At 44.0% G+C, this 21,036-nt stretch overlaps 1 protein-coding gene across 1 annotated transcript in view; it reads left to right on the plus strand.

Annotated features, from left to right (window-relative positions):
- The first annotated feature begins 8,854 nt into the window (after window positions 1–8,854).
- GNA12 (G protein subunit alpha 12) overlaps window positions 8,855–21,036 on the plus strand; it is a 44,465-nt gene continuing 32,283 nt past the window's right edge. Inside the window, exon 1 of the mRNA XM_074840534.1 lies at window positions 8,855–9,633. Within this exon, the coding sequence (XP_074696635.1) occupies window positions 9,313–9,633 (321 nt within the window). The 5' untranslated portion in view covers window positions 8,855–9,312. The remainder of the gene's footprint in view (window positions 9,634–21,036) is intronic.

A 21,036-nucleotide genomic window follows, 5' to 3' on the forward strand; every position in this document is an offset into this window, starting at 1 on the left:
AAACAGTGAAAATTAACTCCATGAAGTGTCACGACTCACATATTTTATGTATATTTCCCCCACTCTGTGGGACAGAAGATGAAAATATCATATGGAAAAGAAAAAATGGTGGCTACAAATTTAACAGAAGAAGGACATATATTTTGCCTTGGCATAATTTGACATTTTTACTGCTTAGTGGCAGCTGGGCTGGGCCACTGCAAGAGAATCCACGTTTATGAACTCACAAACAGTAATAACCAAACGTTCTGCAGCCTCTGTACTCACAGAGCTAGAAAATGGGAAAGAAAATATAATTAAAAATCAGAATACACTGAAATCATACAATCACAGAATCATAAAATGCCAGGTTGGAAGGGACTTCAGGGATCATCTGGTCCAACCTTTCCTGGCAAAAGCACAGTCTAGACAAGGTGGCCCAGCACCCTGTCCAGCTGAATTTTAACAGTGTTTGATGTTGGGGAATCCACCATTTCCCTGGGGAATTTATTCCAATGGCTGATTATTCTCACTGTGAAAAATTTTCCTCTCATGTCCAATCAGAACCTCCCCAGGAGTAAATTGTACCCATTACCCTTCGCCTTTTCCATGTGACTCCTTGTAAAAAGGGAGTCTCCGTCTTCTTCACAGCCGCCCTTTAAATACTGAACATGGTGATAAGGTCTCCCCTCAGCCTTCTCTTCTCAAGGCTGAACAAACTCAGTTCTCTCAGCCTTTCCTCCCTTGGCAGGCTTCCCAGTCCTTCAGTCATCTTTGTGGCCCTTCTCTAGACCCTCTCCAGCCTGTCCAGGACCAAAACTGAACACAGCATTCCAGGTGTGGCCTGACAAGCACTGAGCAGAGTGGGATAATTACTTCTTTATCTCTGCTGGTGATGCCCTTGATGCAACCCAGCATCCTGTTGGCTTTCTTTGCTGCAGCAGAACCCTGTTCACTCATGTCAAGCTTGTTGTTCACAAGGACCACCAGGTCCCTTTCCACAGAGCTGCTCCTCAGACAGGTAGATCCCAGCCTGTGTTTTCCCAGGTGGAAGACCTTACATCTGTGTTTGTTGAACTTCATAAGGTTCTTGTTAGCCCCCTCTTCCAGCCTATCCAGGTCTTCCTGCAGGGTGGCTCTCCCTTTCAAAGTGTCCACTTCCCCACTCAGTTTGGTATCATCAGCAAACTTCATCAGGGTACATTTGATCCCATCATCCAGATAACTTATGAAGATATTAAACAGTGTTGGGCCCAATATCGATCTCTGGGGGACCCCACTTGTGACAGATTGCCAGTTTGAAAAGGAGCTATTTACCCCCACCCCCTTGGCACGGCCTGCTCCCCACCCACTGCACAGACCACTTGTCTAGACTATAATGCATCAGTTTCTGTAGGAGGAAGCTGTGGGAAACTGTAACAAAAGCCTTGGAGAAATCCAGGTAGACAACGTCCACCGCTTGCCCACATCGACTGAGCAGGTTACTTTGTTGTAGAAGGCCATCAGGCATGATTTGCCCTTGGTGAATCCGTGCTGGCTTTTCCCAAACACGTGCTTCATTTGACTTGGGATAGCCTCCAGGAGGATTCATTCCATAAGTTTCCCAGGGCCTGAAGTAAGACTGATGGGCCTATAATTTCCTGGATCCTCCTTTAAGCCCTTCTTGTAGGTGGGAGTGGCATTAGCCTTCTTCCAGTCTTCTGGGATGTCCCCCGATCTCCATGGCTTCTCAAAGATTATGGAGCGTGGCCTCACAATGACATCAGCCAGTTCTCTTAACACCCTCAGGTGGATGTTGTCAGGGCCCATGGATTTGTAGGGGTCAAGCTCCTGTACTCATTCACATACCAACTCTTCCTTTTCACTGACAACGGGTCCATGTTTGCACTGACCTGCAGTTTTGTTCTCAAGCCCTGGGGCCCAACAGTGCAGGTAAAGACAGAGGTGAAGAAAGCATTGAGAACTTCTGCCTTTCCAGCGCTGTTGGTGACTAATTCACCTCTCCTGTTTAACAGTGGGACAATATTTTCTGTCTGTTTCTGCTTGTTCTTTATGTACCTGAAGAACCCTTTCTTGTAGTTTTTGACACCTCTGGCCAATTTCAATTCAAGCTGAGTTTTTGTTTTTCTAACTGCATCTCTGCACACCCTGGCAATGCCCTTGTAGTTCTCAATGGGTATTCATCCACTATTCCATCTCTGGTATGCTTCTCTTGGTTTTGAGCAGACTCAAAAGCTCACAGTTAAGCCAGAGGAGTCTCTTGCTTTGCCTACTCCCCTTACCTTTAAAGGGGACAAACTGGTTTTGTGCTTCCAGGAGAGCGTTCTTGAAAAATTCCCAGCACTCACTGGCTCCTTTATCCTCCACGGAAGCTTCCCACAGAATCTCTGAGCTCTGAGTGAGCTGAAGCTTGTTATTCTAAAATCTAAAACCTTTGTCTTAGTACTAACCATCAGTGTGCTCAGCAGGATCCCAAACTCCACAATATTGTGATCACTGCAGCCAAGGCTATCACTAACCAAGATATTACAAAGCAGGTTTTCTTGGTTTGTGAGTAGCAAGTCCAGCAGTGCCTCATTCCTGGTTGGCACATCTAACATTTGTATGAGGAAGCACTCCTCTATGCATTCCAGAAACTTGATGGGTGACATGTGAGCTGCTGTATTGTTCTTCCAACAAATGTCTGGGTAGTTGAAGTCACCCATAAGAACGAGTTTCTGTTGACCCGAAGCTTGCTTAAGTGACCCAAATATTGCTGTGTTGGCCTTATTGTCTTGGTTTGGAGATCAGTAGCAGATTCCTACTATAAGATCTCCCTTGGAGATGACCCCTCTGATCTTGACCCAGAGGCATTCGATAGGGCTTCCACAATTGCCATAGTTGACTTCTGTACATTCAAGGTTCTCCCTAACATAGAGCACAACTCATCTACCTTTTCTTCCCTGCCTGTTTTTATGAAACAGCCTATAGCCATACATCGCAATCCTCCAGTGAGTTGTCCCACCATGTTTCAGTTATTCCTATGATATCATAACTTTCTGACTGGGCACAGAGCTCCAGTTCCTCCTCTTTGTTCCCCAGGCTGCGTGCATTGGTATACATACACTTGAGGTGGTTGGTCTTCTGGTTCTCATCTTGGGAGGCAGCTAAGGAACATTTGTCACTGCTTTGGCTGGCCTGGCTTATTCGCCAGTTGGTTGCAATGGCATGAGCATTGCCACTTTGGAACCCCCCCACTGAGTCCTTCAGTTTAAAACCCATCTCACCAACTTGGCCAGCCTTCTGCCAAAGATTCCCTTGCCTCTTCTAGACAGGTGGATCCCATCCCTCCCTAACAGGCTATAGTCATTGAAGAATCTCCTGTTGTCATAAAAGCCAAAACCCTTATGACAACACCAGCCATGAAGACAGAACTTGATTTGCATTATACATCTATTTCTGGTTGCACCCTTTCCTCTAACTGATAAACAAAATATAAGATACTAGAAGAAAAGATAACTTGGGCACCAATACTTTTCACTTGCACCCCTAGGGCTTTGTAGTCTTCCTTGTTTCCACCTAGGTTCCAGCTTGCAGTGTCGTTCATGCCCACGTGAAAGAGTATCAATGGATAGTAGTCTGTGCTTTTGACAAGTTGTGGCAACCTCTCAGCAACATCTCAAACCTTAGCTCCCAGAAGGCAACATACCTCTTGTGACTCCCTGCCAGGATGGCAGATGGGCACCTCAGTGCCCCTTAACAGAGAGTCACCCACTACGAGCACTTGTCATTTCTTTTTGAGGTATCCACTGTGTACTGCTGGTACAGTTTCTCCTTGCAGACTGTGCTTTTTGGTGTCTACAGGTGTTAAAGCCTTATATCTGGTTTTGGTTGTAATGCTGGAGGGTGGGGACTGAAGCAGAGTCCTGCTTTTGTGGGTCACCAGGATCCAAGGTGCCTCATTCTCTGTGGTGGCTGCCATAGGAGCATGGTTCTGAAACCACTTATCTCCATCCAGCCCCTCTAATACTGCGCAGCCTTTTAACTGTTTCCTGCAACTGTGATGCAACAGATCATCAACCTGTGCACATCTTTTGCAGGTACTTACATCTTCTCCAGGAGAAGGGTCTGGGGACTCATTGCAACCTAGCATCTGTACTGAAGTTTCCTTCCTTACCACTTCTCCCTGGATGGAAGCACCAGACATCCCAGGGGATTCCTCTGTAGAAACACTGGTTTTAATTCTGAGGCAAGTGTCCACCATAGTGGCAGAGACCTAGAGCACTTCTCTGGGCTGTGGGGGAATATAATCAAACAATTATAATTTGAAAGCACTGTTTGGTTATCCATTTCTCTTCCAGTCTTACCACTACAAGGCTGCTTGTGGTTCTCTAGTTCTTTGTGTGGACCTAGTTTTTAACATCTTGATGTCAATAGTTAGAGACTCAACGAGTTTAGGCAAATCTGGATCAAAAAAATGGGTGTGTATCCCAAACAACTGTATATTAATGTTAAAAGGAACAATGCAAATACTGAGATAGAAATTTGCTAGTAAGTGGATTTTTTCTTGAGAGATACCTAACTACTTCCGTTTTCTTTGGCTTCACGGGAGTTAAGACTGCAATCACTTCAAAGAATTGGGATCTCTGAGAAAGAGCATATTACAGTAGGAATCATGAAGTCTTGCAGAAAACATCCGGCCGAGGTCTCAATACCTAAAGCAAAAAACTAATATATTAGTACTGGAAGGTTCACAGACACTTAATGATGTTACTAGAAAATAGTTGATCTATTTGAACTATTCTTGTTTCTTTCCTCTGCAGGAGAGCATTATTCACTTTGTCTCTCTCCACTTTTTCATTCTGCTATGGGGAGTTTGCAGAGAGAAGGCCATTGAAAAAGCCATATAAAACCTCTGAGAATGCAATAAGCAGAACATGGCACTTTTAACATGACAAAACTACCAGCTTAGGTAAGGGCTTGAGTGCGTATAAACTCCAGCACCTCCTCAGGCAAAGAGAGTCACAGTGTCAACAACAGAGAAGAAGCCAAAAGAGTTTAGGTCGTAAATCTTCTTCAGATCTACAAGCTTTGCTATCTGAATGCACAACAAGCAATTCAAGGACCCCAACATCTTTAAATAAGTTAGACTAAGGCAGGAGTGCATCTGCCCTGTGGTAACAACAGTTCGATATTTTGACTGCTCATCTAGCACAGTGGTCAGAAAGGATAAGGTGGGTGATTTATCAACTCAGGTGATCCCATTAGTGCATACTTTTTCTTGCTCTTGTCTTAAGATTGCCATGTTCTTGCCTAAACTCTGAAGTTGAAATTACATTAGCACTAGGTCTGATACCGCTGCATAGTGATGTACTGCAAGGTGGTAGGCATATCCCCCTTGTTTTTTATTTGCTTCCCAGTGTCACTGAGCAAAATATTCTTCCTGGCAGTGACAGTGTCTGGTAGCGGTCAGGAAGACAAGAGCCATGTCCCAGGTATGGGCAAACATTTGGTTTTGTAATACTTACAGGGTCCATTAGCTGCATTCTCAGCTGAAGTGGTAGCACCTTCTTCCCTCTGTGTCTCCTCTGCTGATGTTGATAACACAGTTTTAGAGGAGAGAACACAGGCTTCAAGCTATGAGTCACAGTGGATTGGGCAAAGGATGGGCCATCATCCAGGTGGGGACTTGGGAAGACTTTGGGATTAGTCAACTACAAGCTTTAAGACACTGAAATGATAGCTCTGCATCCTTTCAAGGGTTAAATCCATATATCCTCTCTGTGCTTGACCCAGGTAGAAACAAGTAGTGCTTGAAACAGATAGAAAGAACAAGGACAGGCACCTCAGCCCTCATTTCACATACTTTGTGACAGCATTCATCAGGGAGACCATGTCCTTTCTGTAAGCAGAAAATGGGACTTATGGACTGGAGCTCACTACCAGTGCTTTTTCCATAACTTCTTCATTTACTGGAGCTGCCCAGATGCAACTCCCATCTACAATAAGGTCTTCATGTATAAGCAGTCCACTAGCTTCTCCAGCTGCCATACATCTTTTCAGCTTTAATCTTCTGCCGTCTGTTTTCAGGGCCAGAGCCTCAGAAGTTCATGCTCCAGTCTTTCCCCCAAGAGTTCCCCGTCTTTCTGCTCATAATTCAGTTGCTTTGTAGCCAACAAGGGAAATGGAAATAATGTTGTCCTTGATGCCTCTTTCTATTCTCCAGTCCCCTATTTTCTTCCATCTTTTAATCTCCTTCCCTCTCTCTTTATTTATAGGAAATGAAGGAAGGAGAAACAGAAGCAGCTGTACAAGTATTTCTTCATCTCAGCAGAAAGAGAACAGGAGTTATAGGAAGAAACAGAGATGGAGAAAAGGAAAACAGAGTAGTAACAGAAAAAAAGGTAAAGCTGGAAAACTGAGAAAGTAAAAGAAGGAATAGAAAAATGAAGCCATTAATATTGTTTTATTTTGTATCAATATAAATTGTTTTAATTTCAGTCTAAGCCTAAAGAAGGGAGATGAACTGGAAATCTTGAAGCATGGAACTGGGCAGTTAATAAGGAAATGGAGAAAGGGAAAGCACTGAGACTGAGTACAAGCCTCTCATTTATAAGCTTTTACTGGGGTGCTTGCTTACACCTATTGTTTATGCCTATAACAAAACATCTGCAGAAACATCACGTGCATTTGCGAGGTTCTGCCCAGTCCCTCAGCAGAACAACAGAAGGCATACTGCTGCAGATCTGCGGTAGTAAACAAAATTCTGTTTTGTCCTGTTTTTAGAACAGTTTCTGAATGATTAGATGAGGAACAACAGTGCTGCGGGGGAAAGAGGGAGGGGTGGACCTTTTCCTTTTGACAATTAGATGTGAGCTGTTGAAAGCTGCTTTCATGGATGAATGCATAGAGAACTAAGGATGTCTGGCAACTGATTTGTTTGATTAGTTTATTGTATACCGTAATTCCACTCTCACTTACAGATGAAGAAGGCCTATCACAGGCATTGGACTTCACAGTTGTTTGAATTCTCTGCCAAAACCCCTTAGAACCTCGTAAATCTGAAGAGGACCTCAAGTAGGGCACAGACAAAGCTAGTGCGGCAGGAGTAACTGAGCTAATCAGAAATATCAGTCTGGGCACTTCACAGTTACATAGGGTCTGATTTGCAGGCACCTTAGCATCTGTGGATTCCAGCGGGTCCTGAGTGCTCAGCTGTTCCAAAAATCAGGCCTACGGAGTATGGGGGGTTCGGGGGTTGAGTTGTTTTGTCTCCATCCTACTGGTTTGACTGGCTTCTTGTGGGGCAATGATGACATCCAGTGGGGAAACTCGTGAATTACAGCAGTATTATATACGTGGCATGAGCTGCTGCAATCGAAGAATTACATCCTCCAAGAGAAAATAACTTTCTCAAGAAAGGTTCCGTGCTGTAGTGAATGGCTCATGACTAAGCCTTGTGCTGTTCTCCTGGCTTCTGCAATACCTAAAGGTGTTTTTAGGTTTTGGTAAGGAGAAAAAATCCTGGGGAAGTGTTGGCAGCAGCATCTCACTGTGATTAATACTCACATAGGATTCTCACTTCCATGAAAGGTTTTGTTTAATCAGTTTTTTTCCTAAATTTGTGACTCCCCGATTTTCTGGGGCATCTTAAGGCTTCTTAACATCCTTAACTTTGTACGAAATCCCAGTCATGTTAGTAGTTTCCCTCAACTCTCTGTATTTGTGTCACTTGCCCCAGTGTTTGGTACAGGCCTGGGGCAGGGTAAGTTATCTGAAGTTTAAACTGGATTAGATGTTTATGGCATAAATAATTGGAAGCACAGACAAAAGAAATAATACAGAAAGGACCATATAATCTTGAAGAACTGAGAACACGTGCCTGTCTTTTATGGTTTCATTTTGCAGCCAGAAGGTCTGGGATCCCAGCCGCTGCCAGGTGATCACATACCAGCTGCTTCCGAAAAGGTTTGGGTTTTTTTTCCTTCCAGTACCTAATCAGGAGACCGAGGGCATTTTCTTTCAGATGTGTACTTTGATACTTTAATCCCCTCCTCATCGACAGCCCAGCACTAGATTGCTTCAATATGCTTTACAAGGAATTACACCTGACATCAATCAAGAAATTAAATCTCATGCAGAAAACCACCCCACGGTGCCGCCCAGCGCCGGCACGGCAGAGGCCCCTCACCACCCACAGGTGGAAGCGCCGATGCCACAGGCCAAGGCCGCTGGGGAGCAGCTCCCAGGGGCAGCGGAGCCTCAGGCTGCGGCCTGCAGACAGAAATCCTCACACGGCGTTAAAACCCGGCTCGGTGAGGCGGCACTGACGCTGAAGGGCCCTGACCGCGTGTACTCGTGTGATGGTGTCACGGTGACACAATTCTTTATGTCACCGCATGACTTCTGCGGCGTGACTGCTGAATCGCTCCGGTGTGAAATAACCCCCGCTGGTCGGTTTTTTTCCTCAGCACGTTATTAACGCCGTCCCCCGGTTACCGGCGCTGAAGGGCCGGTCACAGACAGGCCGCAGCGTCCACCTCACGCCAACGGCCCAGGACGCGACGCGACGTGACGTCATGGCCCGCGCGGCGGCCCCGCCTTCTCCCACAGCGAGGCCCATGCCCCGCCCCCTGCCGGCCCGCCCCGCCCCCTCGCCTCGGATTAGTGCTTATCCCGCCTCTCGCGGGGCAGCCCCGCCTCCGTCCCCGCGCTGTCCCTCCCGGCGCTGCCGTGCCTTGAGCCCTGTCGCCCGCCTAACCCCGCCCCGCAATGTCAGCTTCTCCAATTGGAAGAGGGAGGCGTTGACCGGCACTCCTGTCGCCCAATGAGATGCAGTGTTGGCGGGGCGGGAGGGCCGAGCGGGCACCTCCCTCCGCAGGCGGCGGCGGCAGCGCTCCCCGAGTGCAGGGGCCGGGGGCTCCGCGTCCCCCCGCCCCGCCGCGCCTCAGCGGGACTGGAGGCGGCCGCTGGCTGAACCCGGGCTGAGGGGCTCGGGGACGTCTTCCCGCCGCTCCCCGACCCGCGGCGTCCTCTCGCCGCTCGGAGAGGAGTGGGGCGGCGGTGCCCCCTCCCCGGGCAGGGCCTGCGGGCCGCGCCCCGCCGCCGCCGCCACCCCTCCCCCCGGCCGGCCGGCCGGCCTCCCTGGGCCGCACCCCGCCTCCCCTCCCTCCGCAGCGTCGCCCAGCCGAGCCGGGAGAAGGGGAATGGGCGGTCCCGGCCCTTAGCCCCCGGCTGCGGCTGCTGCTGCTCCTCCTCCCGGGTCCCAGCGTCTCGGCGGCCTCCGCCCGATGCTGGCGGAGCTGGCTGGGGTCTCCGCGGCGTTGTGAGCGCTCCCGCCGTCCCGCAGCCGCCATGTCCGGCGTGGTGCGCACCCTGAGCCGCTGCCTGCTGCCGGCCGAGGCCACGGGCCGCGCGGGGGAGCAGCCGCGGCGGGAGGGCAAGGAGCGGAGCCGCGATGCGGAGCGGGAGGCGCGGCGGCGGAGCCGGGAGATCGACGCGATGCTGGCCCGGGAGAGGCGGGCCGTGCGCCGCCTGGTCAAGATCCTGCTGCTGGGCGCCGGCGAGAGCGGCAAGTCCACCTTCCTCAAGCAGATGCGGATCATCCACGGTCGCGAGTTCGACCAGAAGGCGCTGCTGGAGTTTCGGGCCACCATCTACGAGAACATCCTCAAGGTGAGGGGCGGGAGGGGGCCCCGGGCGGGGAGGAGGGGGTGGGGAGCGACGGCTCCAGTCGCAGTCGCCCGGAACCGTCGAGGATGGAGGCCGGCGCCGACGCATCCACGGCGGTTTGGGGAGTTTGGGCCGAGCCCGGAATCACCGTCGGAAAAGGATGTGAGCTCGGCCGGGGCTCCGCCGCACCTCCCCGGTGCACCCCCCGCCTCTCCGGGGAAGGGGTTTCTGTGGTGCAGGTGTTTCGGAAGGCGTGTGCCTTTTGTGCGGCTGCCCGGCGGGCTGCGGGAGGCGAGGCTCTGTGGGGCTCCAAGCGTTATCCGTCGGAAGGCCTCGATGAAGAAAGCTCAGAGGAAACTTCCCTGCAAAGGGGATTGAGAAAAGCTTTGTGGGAACGCAGAGGAAAGAGGATATAGGTGTGGCCTGCGTTCTGGAAAAAACATTATGCGGGCATCCTCGAAGTCAGAATTTGAGAAACTTCAAAATTTGAAGAAATGAGGAGGACTTTCCATGCCTCTGCTAAATGCCCTGAGTCTATGTGCCTCGAGATGGGATGAGAAATGGGTGCTTGTATAGATGTGGCTGCGAGTGATTGTTACTCGGTACCCCTTTAGAAATAGGGGAGCGTAGGCCCGTAGAGTTGGGTAGTGTGGGATGTTATCAAGCATAGCACTGAAGTGGAAATAACTTTATTTTGGTACCTTTGCAAAAAAGTTCTTGTTCAATGTGTGTGCAGGCTTTACAGTGCTGGTAGTATATTTCTCTAATGACTGGAGATTATAAAGGCAGAGCCTACAGATTATAAAGGTAGAGCCTACAGATAGAGCCTTTGGTCTACAGACATTTAAGGAAAATCAGCCTTGGCAAATACTGTTTCTCTCTGGGAAACAAGCTTTGATGCCCTGTGCAGGTAGAAGTGATTGTATTTCAGAAAATACCTAAAGATGCATAGAAAGCTCACTTAAGAATATCTGTATCTCTTCATAATCTTCCTCTAAAGGATCTGCTACTTTCTTGCCTGTATTTTTCTGTAGGACAGTCTCCATTCTTAGGTGGGCATGGATTTGTGAGGCTCTAAGATTTCATAGAAAATTAAAGAAAGGGAACTGTGCAAGTTAAGGATAACAAGTTACTTCCGAATTTTCAGATTTGGTTTTTAAATTGAAGTTTTATATGCACTTAATGGGCACACACATACAATGGCTCTTGTTTCTAAGCATGCTGCTATTCCATGAAGGGCTTTTGCTTCTGTTACGGAACAGGAAAATTGTTGACTAATTTTCTTTTCCTTTTTTTGTCCATTTTCAGAATTGCAGGAGCCCATTAACTGCAAGAAAGTTGAAGCTTGGAAGCTTCTCTTTCATTGTAGTTGTGTGAGCAAAGAGGTTACAAGTTTTTATCTATACACGTAGAAGTAAGGAGTCTTATTTTAGAGGTCTTAATGCTTACTTTGGTACTGCCAGTGATTTATTTGTTACTGCTACTGATTTAAAGTAGTAGCAGAGGCTTTTAAGGAAGCAGTTTGTGAAAACAGAAAAAATCCAAGACTCCTTCCTCTTTAAGTTATCTAAGCAATACTAGTTATGGTAAAATGTAATATGTATGCAGAAGGTATAGAGCTTTCAGCAGTAGAACTTGGTGTGCTTTGGAAAGGAAAATAAGCATCTTCATCTTGTAGTAGGGGAGACAGAGTTTTGCACTTGAAACACTTGTCTGTTGGATGGCTTTGGGCAAATTTGTAGAACTTGAGTAGAATTCAGGTCCTCAAGGTAGCAGTCAAGTATTCTGATTTCAAGATGGGTAGTTAACAACACTTCTTGGTATGTTGTTAGCTGAAGACCTTTTTAAGCCTCCTAATAATCAAACTAAAATCGGGAAGTGTTTTTAAAGTGCGTTAATATGGTTCAGCAGATTACCCTTTTGGCCTTGCAGTTGATGATTTGGGAGCGTTAGGTTAGGCTACCCTTCTAGGCACATGGATCGCATCTGTCTGACTCTTCCTTCTCTTCTCCAGATGACAGAGATGGCTCTTGCATATAAGAATAGTGTTTACTCTTCACGTATAGGTTTTGGGCAATGGCTCAGGAGTGGTCTCCATGGAAGGAGTTTGCAGAAGGAGAGAGAGCAAACAAAGGGAACTAAATGAGTTTTCTGGTGGGAAGGAGTTCCGAGACTGGAGTGTGGGGAGAAGGCAGTAGATGTTCTGTTTGTGTTTTGCTCATCTGAAGGAAACCTAATAACACCTTGATATTCTGCCATAATCATCAGGAAGGAATCAAATACCAAGACAGAATTACAGGGCGTTCAAAACAGAGTGATGTTGTCAGTGCATTTATTTTAGGATAATTGTGTAATACTTTCTTGTATTAAACTTCTGTGGATAACCATAAGATGTTTCAAGTAAACTTATTTTACTACTTTAACGATGCAAATTGTCAAGTGAACCTGATTGCTATTCTTTCTATAATATTTAGACTACAGGTTCTTTTCACTTTTTCAGGAAGTTCAGACTAGAATGATCATCCATTAAGACTAAATGGAGAGGAGATCACCATGTATCTAACTTATAAGAAAATATATAAGATTAATTTTTATAATATGATATGTGGACAACGTGAAATCGAATAGCATATAAATCTGACGTTGTGAAGTACAGCTGCAGCAACCTTAGCCCCTTTTTCCACACAGTTCTCGGCATGGTCAAACAATGGTTCTGTTAAGCTTCTACAACACTGAGATCTGAGTTAGAAATGCAGTGTAAATCTCTGGGATTAAATGGTCAATTTTCATTTTCCAACCATGACTAAACTTCTCTCTGAAGGAGGAGGATTACTACTCTCTCAATAGTGCTTGATAATTCTAAAGTGCTTATTGCAGTAGTATTTAGGCAGTCTGTACAGCTTATGGAGAATGAAGGAACTGATTCAGAGAGCAGAACCTGAAACCTCTTTGAAAATAACAGTGCTATGTATGAACTGACATTGTCAGCTTCCACTTTGAGTTTTCAGCTTCTCACTTTTCTGATATCTTCTTAATGCTGAGTTCTTTCCTTACCCTGTTCGCTCTGTTTCTCATCCCCCACTTCAGGAAACCCTAGTTAGAAACAAAATGCTGAAATGAAGTAAATCTATGATACAGAATTTACTTTTCCATTTAGTACAGGTGATGGTTCAGGGCCTTGCTAGCTTTTTCTGGCATTTGTGGGATGGTCTTCAAATACATTAGTTTTGCTTTGGTTTAAGGTAAATAGTCATCGGTTAACTAGGGTTTTGCTTGTTAATCGAGGCTAAGTTTCAAAGTAACTTTTTGGAACTTTTTGATGATTGAAGTGAAAAGCAGTAGTGTTAATGTTCTGGTATGAGTACACAGGCTTCATGACTTTCGCACACCCACCTGGAAAAGGAAAGTGGATAGGACAGGGCATGCTGCTGCAGCATGAATTTTAAGGCAACTCTTGGATATACAGAGAAACTTGGAAAACTTTTGTGTACCTTAAGTTTCAAATCGAAGAAATGGCTGGTGGTGTTACATGAGCATTTCGATGCCTTCCAACTGTAGTTGAAGGGATCTTTTGATAACTTCCAAAACAGATGGGTTGGCCTTGCTATTCTAGTTGCTTCCTTTGATAATAGTTAAAGAGCTTAGATACTTGATGAATCATGGCTCTGATGTTCCTTGTCTAAATGTTTTTTTTGTTTCAAGTATGAGAATATCATGCTGCTTGAAAAAACCCGGTTTAGCTGTGTAAGAAAATAATTAATCTACAAGCATCAGAGTGGTACTTGCACCAGCTTGTTTGGGAGATTTCAATCTGAAGAGAGAAAAAAATTCAGCTTTTAAAAGCCTAAAGTATAATCTGTTGAGTTTTTTGCTAATGTTAGCTTCTATGTTGAAAATGAGAAGGCCAGCTCAAGGTTTCGATACATGTGTGTTTTCTTGTTGTCTGTGGCCTGAATTGTGGTGATAGACTAAGGAATTGAAAAGCCTGGAATTGTGGTGGAGAGGAGTACTCAGGAAATGGTGTGTTACTTCATTTGTGGGCTCTGAGTGGGGAAAAAACAACCAAAGATTTTGGACATGAAAACTCCCTGGGGATATATCTTTGGGACTTTTGAGTGCAGTTGCAATACACGTGGCATACCCAAAAGCATTTCTTCTTGACAGCTTGAATATGAGTGGCAGTAAAGCGGGCAAAATGAGTAGCCTGTGCTGAAGTCCATTTTAAGAAGTTTGGACTTCTGCAACCAATACTAAACCTGGACTCCTGCTGCTTCATTGTTGCAGGTATTTTCTGTACCCTGAATGGGCTTATGTTGTGTTTATGGTCTCTGACCCTAAGTGTCATTGAAAAACAAAACAAGAAAACTCGCAACTTGCAGGTTTCAGTCAGGTACAGATACAAACTCTGGGAAGTGGGAAAAGAATATTCCTCAATTTAGTTGGGAGCTACACTTTGTATTCAAATTGCCTAGTCATTTGTAGTGCAAGCGTATTTCTTCTAATAGCCTACAAATGAAGAGAGAATACATATTTCCATTATGTGAACTCTTGTTATTCTTTAAATGGACTTGACTACGCATTTCCTTGGGTTTACATGCAAACAAATTTGGTAACCTGTTAGGAGGTGATGATAGCGACACTCAGTTACTCCAGAGTTGGGATCTAGCTATACTTGTAGTTGGTCGCAGGACAGTGTCAATCTCATTTCTGCTGGGACAGTTTCTTTTAAAAGGAGTGACAAGGAGAATACTCTAGGAACTGTGACTAATTAGGAGCTTTCCCATTGAATTTAATGTAGAAGTGCTAAATTTCTGTGATAGAACTGGTATTTAAATCTGGTTATCTTTGTTTTTTGCTTTTACTGTGTAGTGGTTCTTTTAATATGAAAAATAATATTCCCCAAATTATGTAGAAAATAAACAATCCTTATGAATCTTGTTGGTCTAACTGTTCTGGGTTCATTTAATCAATTAAACTCTTACTAACTTCCAGTTGATGTATGTTCTGTGTCTTAAATACAAATTCTGTCAGCTCTGGTGGTCTTTTTGCATTTGGGGTGTCTTGTCTGGGCTAGGAGAGAGCAATCTACCTTCATCATGGTCGATAGTGGAAGAGGAGTAATGGTCAATAATAAATGATAAATATTCATTGTTGTTCCAAAATAGAGTTTACAATGCTCTTGTGATGTAGTCATTAGTATTGCAGAACATGAGTTAGTCCCTGGAGACTGTAGACACATACTTTCATGTTTTCCAGACAGAAGTTTAGTCACTTGAGTGACTAAATTTGGGAGCTTATATTCAGTTGGTTGAGTATACATATATTTTTATGATTAATTTGGAAACAGTATTGGCAAAGAAATCAGCAAATTGTGCTACTAATAATGTTTACAAGAAAGCTTTGGAGCAAACTAGTACAAATCGCTTGAAAAAGTAAGTTCAAGACTAATTACAATAGGAGAAAAAGCTAGAAGGAATCGGAGGCTGTAGAGTTTCCAAATGAGCTTCCTTCACTTGTATGAGTTTTTCACCCGTGTGGGAGTGAGGAGCTGGTCTTATCCTAATGTTGAAGGCCCCCTCTCTCTACCCTTCCCTTCTGTCTAAGCACATCTGCTGGATACTGTGGCAGTATATCTGAGGGCAGCATGACAGGATCTTGCAAACCTGATGGGGATACTTTCGGAACTGCAAATGCTGCTTCTGCTCCATTGAAAACGTGAACTAGATATTAGTATGATGGTCTCAGGAAAAGGAGAAACCTGGTAATGTAATTCTGAAAGCTCAGAACTTTAAGGTCCTGCACACGTCATCACCTCTGAGGTCGTCATCTCTCTGCTGCAAGTAAAGCTTGCAGTGAGAGTATTTTCCTTCTGCTGCATTTATCATAATTTTGCTGGATTCAGTCAAAGACAAGGACTCTTTTTCAGACTTTTCAGACAAGCAGACATCACTGCTGCTCCCAGTTCAGAGATTCAGTGGCTAATCCAAACGTTTCTTAATGTTTGTGTTCCTGTGGACTAAGTAAATGACATTTCCCCTTTGTTCCCATTTTTTATTTGTGTGTTGGGCTGTAAGGTAGGTCATCTTTACTGTTTACCCTGCTCTCACCTGGGTGGCACTGGAGAATGTGAATGGTGAAAATACATGCATAACTGGTGAGCCTTTTTGTTGTCTAACTGGTGCTGCTCTGACCCCTACCCTTTTGTCTGTCTCACAGCAAACTAATATAGGTAGTGGAAATCACTTTTTATATAAATGACTAGGCTGTTGGTGATGTCTGCTCACTGGATTGGCTTGTGGGCTCAGACAAATGACAAACCTATCAGACAGGAGAGGGTGGAACTACACTATCAGGAAAGATGCTCCTTTTGATGGTACCTAGTTGTTAGACTGACTGCTCTGTCATGTGCAGCCTTATCCTTAATGACATTGGGATCTTGGCTGCTGCTTGGCTATAACATTCCAAGGACACAGATCAAATAAAAACACCATTAATGCTTTTATGATAGCATGCTGTAAAAATCTGATTGTCTTGCTATTACTTTGTTAGATCACCTTCTTCCCACTGTCCCAGATGGCAATTTAAAAAAAGTGCATGCAACTATATTTGCAAACACTGACAACTTTATTTTTAAAAATCGTATTTGAAAATGTCTTTTTTAGAAGGTTAAGAGATGTTTTCTAAAAATACAAGTAGGTTACATTTTATCGTCTTTCTTTACTTGCCAGTAAGCATTGCTGCTGAAGAGTCCGGTCCCATCTATGGCTGTGTGATTCAGCTTTCTCTGTCTTGTATTGGCACCAGTGATCGCAGAGCTGTTGCAGTTTTTTGGTACAGTTACGGCCTAGCTGGACCTGTGTTCGTATTGCTGCATCACTCTGTACTGTTCCACTGGCATAAAGGGGCTGTTAGAAATATCTTGTTGAGGTGGGAGCACTCTGTTTGGTATTAGCTCAGATTTATATTGGTCTCTGTGAATTGTGATCCCCAGACTCTGCCAGTTCCTTCTCAACAACGATGAGGAAAAGCACACAGTAGGAAACAGGTTTGAATCTCCCTGTTGCCTGCAATGGTCATGTTGGTTTACACCCAGGCAAAGACAGTATTGCCTGTTTGCTGTGACTTGGAGTCCCCTGATCAAGTATTCAGCAGTGATCAGCACTTCTCTGGCAACAGCAATATACAGTAATATACAGATGCTGGAGATAGAGGGCTTTCCCTCTAGAGCAGTGTATTAATGGTAAAAACTTAAAAAGTAGCTGCTGCAGTATTTCACGTGTAACAACAGTTACTCTGTTGTCTGTGATCTCATACCCACTAGTAGTTCCTTAAAATTATTTTGAGAAAATGCACTGTAGGAGACTTTTCTATTTGTATACAAACTCTAAGTAGTTTTGCAAATTCTCTCTAGACACTTGACTACAATAATAAAATCTTTTGATCCCGTGACTGCTGGTCTGTGCATGGAAGGACCTGCCCTTGCTTACGAGCGAGGGCCCCCCAAACCTATTGTTTCCATTGTGTGTTTGGTGCTTAACTGGGGTGAGTTCACTCGGCCTCTGAGTTGGTCCATTTGGTGAAAGGTGCGAGATTTTAAGGATAACGGATCCTTCAAGTACTGGAGTATGTAAATAATTTAAAATGTGAATGTTGTGTTTAATGTAGTAGTGTAACTATTGATGTAAGATATTTTTAAATCAAGCTGCTCTGCAACGTTTCTTTTCATGTATTGGCAAGCGTCACTGGCTTCAAGTGACATGAGCTGGTGATAACCTTTTTAATAATTCCGGCAAGATCACTTTATTATTTTAAAATGCAAGATGACCTGGATATTTTTTTTCCAAAGCTAGAATGTTTTCAAAAGTAAAGGAGACAAAAAATATATTTGAGTCAGTCCTAGTAATGAGCATTTGCGCAAATGCTCATAAAACCTTCATACTGCTGGTGAGTAGCAAACATTCTGCTTAGTGCCTAACAGCTGTGCTCTGTCAGGCCAAGGATCTAGCGCTTTGTCTCTGACATGAAAAAAAAACCACAACCAAAAACGGGTACAAGAACAAGGCAATGTGATACTTTGGTATACTCCTCCAGTTATTGGCAGCCTTTGGTTTTGGAAACTTCTTGAGCCAGGAGCTGCATCTGGAATGTAATTGAATAGTCCTCTTTGGACCTTTCTTCCATCAATTTGTCTTGATTGCTTTTTGAATCCATTTATAGTTTTGGCCAACATCCTATGTAAATGAGTTTGTCACTGGGGGGTGTATAGAAAAACCCCTTCTTTTAGTTTAACTTCTGTTTGATAACTGTGTTGCTGTACTACTCATTCTTATGTAGCAAGGGGCATGGAAAGAAGACTTTTTCTACCCCCCTTCTCCAATTCATTTGTAATTTCTGTGGTTTCCTGGTATATCGTGCCTTGGTTATCTTTTTTCAAAACTGTGGATTTCTAGATCTCTTTAGTGTGTTCTTCTGCATAAGATACAATACTTCATGAGTTAGATCGCATGTCACACTCTTGTTACACCTTTAATTGTGCTACCCTATCTCCACTCAGGTTTTGTGTGTGCCAATTATTAGGAACGGAACGAAGAATTTCCTTTTTTCCCCTCCTTAACTGGTGCTTCCAGTATGCTGCTGTTTTGCCATTTTCTAATGCCTGACACTATCCTTATCTGTGAATTTTAATTCTTTCCATCTGTGCTTATTCTGGGTCCTGCTTTGATTACAGCACAAAAGCTTTAAATCAGTTGAACTGTTCAGAAGTTTATTTCATATCAAAAGCTGTTGCCATATTTTTTTTCCATATTCCAAATTTGAAAACAGCATGGTAATTGACCATATTCAGTCTTCTGAATGAAAGAGAAAATTGACATTTTCTATAGTAGTAGAAAATCAGAAAAACTGTCATAGCAGTGTTGAGAAGGTTTACTGTGAAATGAGCACTGCAGTGGAAATAGTCTGGTGCTACCTTCCTTATTAGAGCTTGGGAGGGAGTGTTGTACATTTAATAAGACTTGGTGGGTTTTTTCTTATTAGTACCAATGGTGTCTTAGTCCAAATTCCGTTTTGATAAATATACTTTATTATTAAATATATTACACTATTCTGCTTATTCTATAATAAATGGAAATTCTTTTAATTTATTTAAATTTAATCTTCTAAGTGAAATCTTTACCTCTGGGCATCAATAGTACCTATAAACTTTTAAGCAGTTTTACTTGAGGATAGAAGTGACTCTCTGGCTATCTCCCATGATGGTCTTTTTGGAGAAAAAAGATATGGAAAGTGTTTTGAATGTGTTTCTGGAAGGAGGGAACCTTTCCTATGGTAACTTGTTCTGCGGGGGAATGGGGCAAGGATTATCAAATGCTCATTGTGGCTGCAAAAAATAGTGTAAGCAGTAACTCTGTATTGCTATTCTCACATTTCATGGGCTCTAAATTTGGCAGTTCCTCTGTTTCTCCTCATCTTTCTGACATCTGCTTGTAGCATCTATGGAACTGTTCTGCAGAGATGGAGAAATGTTTCGATTCACTTCAGATGGAGAAAAGTCTAGATTCACTTTACTGGGGATCTTGCTGAGTCACAAATACTCTTAACTGCTAAGAGCTGAGGGGAAGAAACATTGGCTATTTTACTTGTTATGTAAAGCTTTTACTCCTGGTGCATTTTAGGTGTATATCTCAAAGCTGGTGTGTTCTACAAATTCTGATTTTTTTTTTTTTTTTTTTTTTTTTTTTTTTGAGAAGTGCTGTTCCTGTGGTTATGCATAGGACAGCATTCCTGCTAAGTCACTTCCTGGATTTATGTTCTTCATTCAGTCTTTAAACTTGACCTTGTACGCATGTCTATATATGTCTGTTTTGTCAGTACTAATGGTGACATCTCTACATCTGAATCTGCCACTTGGTCCCAGATTGGGCTCTGTATGTGATTCGGTGGCAACCATTTCTTGCTCAAACAGAGGAAGGTGCTGATGCTACAAGCTCCCTGTGGGTGACCTTACAGTAGTTAATGCACTCGCATAGGGTCTGTGAGGTCTAAGTTTAGTTCCCTCTCTTGCCCCAGGGAGATCCAAACCTGCATTTGCAAGGAGCAGCAGCCAGCAGATAAGTGACTATTCTGGGACAGGAGCAGTCTCTACGCCCTTGGTTGAAACTCTCTTTTGTGGTTCTCTCCAAACAAATGATGAAACTTTCCTTAACAACAGTCTCTTGAGATCCTCCATATTTCCAGTGGGAGCAGAAAAAGGCAAAGCAACAGTGTGGGGAAACCCGAGCCTGAGGTCCCGGTGCCGCTTTATCCAAACAGGAATTGTGCAGTCTTGCAAACCCTCTGAAGGGACTGCGGCAGCTGTGAGATGGGGAAGGGTTAAATCAGTCTGAAAGCTGTAAGATGGAAAAGCCGGAGCTGAGCTGAGTGGCTGGGGGAGATGGTTACAGAGAGCTGGAGCCGAAGCAGGTGAAAGGTCAGAGCTGGCCTGTGTGGGCTGGGAGCTCTGGAAGGGCCCAAGGGTGGGGAGATGGGGATTGCCAGCCAATTAACCATTTCTGTTCATAAACACTTCTTGTTGAACAGAAACAAACCTGGCATTAAATAGAAATAGCAGAGTCTCACCAGGCTCAGTTACCACAATGCTTTGGAAAATCTTGCAGTTCTCGACTGGGGTTAGGGGGGAGCTGACACTGACTTTGAATTGCAGCCGGGAGGCTGTTCTGTGCAAGTGATGGGTTTGCAGAAGTGTCTAAGGTCGTGAGATGTCGTGCAGGCATCTGCTCTTCAGAGACAGAGCCTTAGAAGTGTTTTTCCTTCATGCTTACACTTGTTAACACTGTTTGAATAATGCAAATCTAAAGACTTCCATTAATAAAGGAATAAATTCTGTAACTAGGAATGAAAGTTGGCTTTTTGTCTGTATGACAGGGTTACTAGATAGTTATGTCTAGAATTTAAAACAGCAGTTTGTAAATACTCAATTTTCATCTTTTCATGGTATTGTGGAGATATATTCTCTACTTTATAAAAAGAAAGTAACAATCACTACAGAATTATAAATATTTACATTTTTGGGAAACTGCACTTCAGGAACACTGTTACATAGTGACAATTACGATGCTTTGCTTTGAGTTCCAGTTCTGTGACACTCACACTAAGTTGCTTCTCACTTGCCTCTCCAATCTTAATTTCCACTGGGAAAGTTACTGTTCTTGTTGTATGGTGCTGTTAAAGGACTGGAGAGGTGAAAGGTTCAAGTGCTAAGAAAACATACGTACACTCTTAATAGCTTAAAGTATGCAAAAAAAAAAATCAGTTCAGTAATGTGGAGGTTCATGTGGAAACAAAACTTCAGTTTTGTTTTTTATTTATTTTCATAAACTGTAAAACCAAAGATCAACACAATGAGAA

Source organism: Strix aluco, chromosome 15 (assembly GCF_031877795.1).
Source record: "Strix aluco isolate bStrAlu1 chromosome 15, bStrAlu1.hap1, whole genome shotgun sequence".
Taxonomy (NCBI): domain Eukaryota; kingdom Metazoa; phylum Chordata; class Aves; order Strigiformes; family Strigidae; genus Strix; species Strix aluco.